This window comes from Quercus lobata, chromosome 9 (assembly GCF_001633185.2).
Source record: "Quercus lobata isolate SW786 chromosome 9, ValleyOak3.0 Primary Assembly, whole genome shotgun sequence".
Taxonomy (NCBI): Eukaryota; Viridiplantae; Streptophyta; class Magnoliopsida; order Fagales; family Fagaceae; genus Quercus; species Quercus lobata.
Genome location: NC_044912.1, coordinates 19,507,422 through 19,513,465, shown reverse-complemented (window position 1 = coordinate 19,513,465; position 6,044 = coordinate 19,507,422). Strand labels below are relative to the sequence as shown.

The window sequence follows — 6,044 nt, the reverse complement described above, 5'->3', positions numbered from 1 at the left end:
TTTGCCCAAAATAAATGGAAAAATTAGTTTTGAACTGGGTAGGAAAAGCCCAAAATTTGAAAAATATACCGACTTCAAGCCACTTCTTATATACCACCGCACATGTGACCACAAAAATGAAATATGGTGTAGTTATAGTTTTAGTTAAACTCTAAACTATATCGCACCGCACATGTAACCGCAAAAATAATATGCGATACAATTATGGTTTTGGTTAAACCGCACCGCAAAGTACAATGCTAGAAATAGCTCAAAACCGCACCGTAAATGATTTTATGAGTCGCTGGTTAATGGTTTGCTTTGACATTCTTCCTTCCAATCTCGTTAAGTGTGCTTGGTAGCCCAGTCCAGGTCAGGTGTCAAGCTCAAGCCTCTCCTAAAACAATTTACCCCAAAACATATATTTATTTAAACATAAATCAAGTTTACTTTCACTCTTCTTTGCTAATAATCATTGCACTAAGCATAATTCAATATTAGATGTTACACTTTTGACTTTCAACATGATTGGGGGATTGAGTGTCATGCTCGAGCCCAAACGCAATAGCTGTTGATTTGTTGTCAATATGTGTTTCAACTTAGGCCGAAGTAAGCAGATCAAGAGCTCTTGGGCCTTCATTTTCTTATCCCTTTTATCGAAGGCTTATAGGACCCATCAAAAACATCATTAATCTAAACAAATGTGTGATTTGAGATTTGGGACAACCCCTAAGCTTATGAGATTTTTTTTTTTTTTTTTTTTTTTTTGGTGCTAAGCAAGAATAAATTTCTTTGAAAGAGAAACATAAAACATATTGATGAAATACCAAACCCATCTTTATCCTGATATCCAGGGTAAAAATCTAGTAAAGAAGAGATGATTTAATCCCTCAAAAGAATTCAAAAGGTTTCATTTAATCACATTATGGATCATAAAAAAAGAGAATGAATTTAAAATTTGCTTAATTTTGTGAATAGTATGTAGCTTATAAGATCATTGTTCATCATAGAAGGGAGACAATCATAGGATTCGGCGAAAATGGGTAATTACCCATAAAAATCTAACTATTCAGTTAGTTGGCCCCGTTTGGAAACATATTGGAATTCTAGCAACTCGAGCTTCAAAGGCTCGATTTTGGGCCTGTAAATCGACTCTTTAAGGCTCGGTTTGCATGTTCTACTCGGGTCTGAGTTGGCATTATTTCCACGTGGGATCTACTTGTAAATCGAGTCTCTAAGACTCGATTTACATTTACAGTAAAAAAAAAAAAGATTTTGCCTTTACACCTTCTCACCTCAACGACCACAAAACCACAACAACAACAGCAATCCTAACAAAGAAAACCACCAAGAGAAGAAAGAGAAGTTAAAAAAAAATAAAAAATAAAAAAAATAAAAAAAAAAAACCCAGAAACAGTTCGCCTGCAACCTAGGCCTCACGACCCCAGGCCTAGGTCGCGCGCCTGGGCTCGCACGGCCTGGGTCACCTGCGACCTGGGTCACGCGCCTGGGTCGCCTGCGGCCTGGGTCGCAGGCAACCTGTTTCTGGGCGCGACCCCAGGCCGCGCTGGTGAGAGAAGAACCCAGAGAAGGAAGAAAAAAAAACCAGAAATAAAGAGAGAAGAACCCAGATCAGAGAAAAGAGAGAAAGAATCTAGAGAAAGCTCACCTCACCAGCGCGGCCTGGGGCTAGCGTGGCCTGGGGTCGCGCCCAAAAACAGGTCGTGCGCGACCTGGGTCGCAGGCGACCCAGGCGCGCGACCCAGGTCGTAGGCGACCTAGGCGCGCGACCCAGGCCTGGGGTCACGCGACCTGGGTCGCAGACGACCGTTTCTAGGTTTTTTTTTTTTTGAATTTCTCTTTCTTCTCTTGGTGGTTTTCTTTGTTAGGATTATTGTTGCTGTGGTTTTGTGGTTGTTGAGGTGAGAAGGTGTAAAGGCCAAATCTTTTTTTTTTTTACTGTAAATGTAAATCGAGTCTTAGAGACTCGATTTACAAGTAGATAAATAATGCCAACTCAGACCCGAGTAGAACATGCAAATCGAGCCTCAAAGACTCGATTTACAGGCCCAAAATCGAGCCTTTGAAGCTCGAGTTGCTAGAATTCCAATATGTTTCCAAACCGGGCCAACTAACTGAATAGTTAGATTTTTATGGGTAATTACCCATTTTCGCCATAGGATTCTATCCTTATGTTTAGGAGTGGGTTATTAATTTCCAATTCCTCTGGGGTGGGCCTTGGGGTACATGTGTTGGGAGGACATCAAGGCCTGTAATAATCTGTAAAAGTGCAATAGAAAGAATTTTAAAATGTCTGCGACGGTGAGAAGTGCCGCCAATGGCAGTGGCGTCGTCGGTGCAAACAGAAGACTTGAGAGAACGAGAAAAAAGAGAGAAGCCAGAAGAGAGGAAAAAGCCAGACCAAATAGCACCGAAGATGGTGGTGTGCTGGACCCGGTGGTTGCTGCTGCGTGCAACCATGGAGATTCGGCGATGAAGAGAAAAAGGATTCAGCCACAAATTTTTCTGATTGGAAAGAGAGATATTTTTTGAATTTGGTAAATCTGAAGAAAGGAAGAGGAGAGTGGAAAACGAAGAGAAAAATAATGTGACACATGTCCTTTGTAGCCGTTAGATTATATTATTTTCAGGACACTAGAACAAGTATGACTTTGACAGCAAAAATAGCATGTTGTTCTAAAGTTAGAAAGTACCATTGATCAGTTTTCTAGCTCTTAGTTTCCCACATCAAACCCATCATTGCAGTCAACTGAATAGAGGCTTTCCACATATGTTAGTTTCCTCAATTCTTGGCTTGGGATCATAAAATATTCTTCTATAGGTGTATTCTTTCAAATTGCAGACTATCAATTTGACATTGCATAATAAATTCATTTCAACACGCTCAACTTCTGTCTCCAGCATTAAAACTTTTTCAGCATTCTTTGACGTGCATATAGGCCTCAGACAACTGCTCCAATATGGAATGGTCGCCAATCTAGTCCAAGACTCCTTCATCACCCGTAGCTGAACACAAAAATTATTGCAGGGACTCCCCGGTGTCCAAAAGTCCCCAACTCCCATAAATCTGACGTATCGTAATATTCTCCTAATGATTCATCTCGTGTTATAAGAAACAGATTCTGGCCATGGCAGGTCATGAAATATCTTATCCGCTAAATCAAAATAAATGATTGACGGCTTCATATAATGGCTAATACTCCAATAAATTGCCCCATTGCAGAATATAGTCCTTGGACTAAATGGAGCGACGCGGTTAAAAATATTGTCCTCATCCGGCAGAATTGTCCTCCAAGTAAAGGTCTTGAGTGAAAAGATCTCGATCTGCAATATGTCAAAAGGGAAAATCTGGTAGGGCCTTGCTATCTTGTGATCATCAGTGGAATAATAGTAGCCAAAACCAAAACCGTAAAGCCGACAAGAAATTGAATCAGGTGTTGATGTTGGTCTTGGTATGTTTTTGTAACTTTTGGTAGATGGGTTCCAAACCAAATACTGGGATGTATATATGTTCGCATTATATAATTCAAAACATAGCAAGCCATTGCAAGAAGCCAAGTTTGTCTCAACATCTTCTTCACCCCACAATGGAAAACCATGAAAATCAACATCAACAGGTTGACCATGAACAACACAGCTTCGAAACAGTGCTCGATAACCTACTGATAGAACACAGTTGTCAGTCAAAACAAGGAGGTTCATGCGGTTGGGGTTTTGAGATGCTCTCTGAAAGTGGCATTTAGCATATTGGCGACTACTGATCAAAGCATGCCATGCTTTGGATACGAATCGCACGAGAGACTTCACTCGTAGTCTTGAAAGTATGAGGTCATTTGGAATTGTAAAGCTTCGCAGGCACCGTGCCTTGCAGATTCGCATTCTTCAAGTTCAGGTCCTTGGCTCTCTGTAATCAATATATATAGAGAGAAAGAACGACTGGTTAAAGAGTTACATTTTAAACCCTTTAATTAGGAAGGTAACAAATCAAAAGTATAGAAAAAAGTAACAAATTAAACCATCAACTCATTAGAGGCAAAATGGCAGGTAGCAGCAAAATGAAAGGGTCCATCCATCCTAAACAAAGTTGTGTGTGTTAATTTGGGGTATTGAGAGGACATATTGCATTTAGTTGAGAGCCCTTAGCTGATGGTTACTGTAATATCCTGTTTTTTTGAGTATGTGAGCATTTTAGTTTCTCTAATGTTAAAAGTGGTCTCTCTCTCTTTGTAACTGACTTGTAGTTTGTGCAAAAATGAGGCTTTCTCTGTTGCTTATGCAAAAGTTAGGTTGTAATAATTATACCCCTGCATTGCATGTTAAATTACCGACTGTCCCAACAATCGGTAAGCTTTTGGTACTGGTTGTATTGTTAGTGTTGAAGGTTGTAGTGCTTAATTTTATGTTAATATCATTCTTGTAAATATTTTGGCTTCTTCCTTATATTAGTACTTCTTAGGTGTCCTACGACATAAAATTCCAGACTTTGGCTCAAGGTTGAAATTGAATTGGAAGAAAATATATATCAAAATGTTTTTTTTTTTTCCTTTTAATCTATCACTGATATTCTTAAAAGCTACTACCACTACGCACTTATCAAAATCTTAAAAAGTTTTACAAGAGGATCCAATCACAATCACGAAAAGGAAATGGAAGAAGCGTACCTTTTAGAGTTTTTCCGGCGAAAACTGGTGATGTGCGCAAATAACTAACAGCTGATTTCTTGAAGGGGGGGATTGAGCCCAAACGCAATAGCAGCTGACATGTTGTCAATATTTGTTTCAACTTGGGCCAAAGTAAGGAGATCAAGAGCTTCTTGGACCTCCATTTTCTTTTATGGGTTTCAATTTGGGCCAAAGTAAGGAGATCAAGAGCTTCTTGGGCCTCCATTTTCTTTTATGGGTTTCAACTTTAGGGCTGACTACTTTATATCCCATTAGCAAAGGTCATAGGTCCCATCAAATACATCTTTAATTTAAACAAATATGTAATTTGAGATTTTTGTTTTTTTGGTGCTAAGTAAAAATAAATTTCATTGAAAGAGAAACATAAAATATATTACACAATGATGGAATATCAAACCCATCTTCATTCTGATATCCAGGGCAAAAATCTAATAAGGAAGAGATGATTCAATCCCTCAAAAGAATTCAGAAGGGTCCATTTAGTCACATTATGGACCATAACATTAACCATGAGAATGAATTTAAAATTAGCTTAATTTTGTGAATAGTATGTAGCTTATGAGATTATTGTTCATCATAGGAGGGAGGCGATGATATGATTCTATCCTTATGTTTAGGAGTGGGTTATTAATTTCCAATTCCTCTAGGGTGGGCCTTTGGGGTACATGTACTGGAAGAAGGACATCAAGGCCTGTAATAATCTATAAAATTGCAATAGAAGGCAATTTAAGATTCAATACTCACTTAATTTTAACCACTATGCCATATGTATTATATTCTCAATATACATAACAAAATGCAATATGGTAGAGAAGAACTTTCACCCATCCATACCTTTATTTTCCAATTTATTCACATCTAAACTTCCCATTTAAAGAAGATAGTCATGTCATTTCTCTAAAAATTGGAGATAAAACAAATGAATAATAAGATCATTTTTTGGCTGCTTTTGTAAAAGTAAAACAACCCACATTCCATTAGTGTACTTATTGTCTTGATTCACAGACTAGCATAGAAACTGAAATTCAAATAATTTGTCTTCTTGTTCTTGTTCCATATTTTTGGGTTCCCTTTTGAAGGCAAAGCTGCAAAATCCTTGCTTCATTTTAAAATTCTTGTGTCCTTTTTCTGGGTCTGATATATGTTGGTCATGTGCTAAACCTTCTGTGTGATATTCCATGTTCTATTTAATTTCTTATGAACTGGCAACAACAATGGAAGTAGATAGAATTTGACCGTTAGCTTATTTTACAAATTTTTTATTTAAATATTCTAAATGGATTTGAGTTTGCTTTAACGCTTCCTCTCTTTGGACAGATCAATGAAACCAATTGTTACTAAATTTATGGGCTATTGCTATGC

The 6,044-nt window shown here is 38.0% G+C and overlaps 1 protein-coding gene across 1 annotated transcript; it reads right to left on the bottom strand.

The window, feature by feature from the left end:
* Positions 1-3,096: 3,096 nt before the first annotated feature.
* Positions 3,097-3,879, bottom strand: LOC115961346 (F-box/kelch-repeat protein At3g23880-like). Its single transcript, XM_031080343.1, has one exon. It carries the CDS (start codon positions 3,877-3,879, stop codon positions 3,097-3,099), a length of 783 nt encoding a protein of 260 aa, XP_030936203.1.
* Between the last annotated feature and the right edge of the window lie 2,165 nt (positions 3,880-6,044).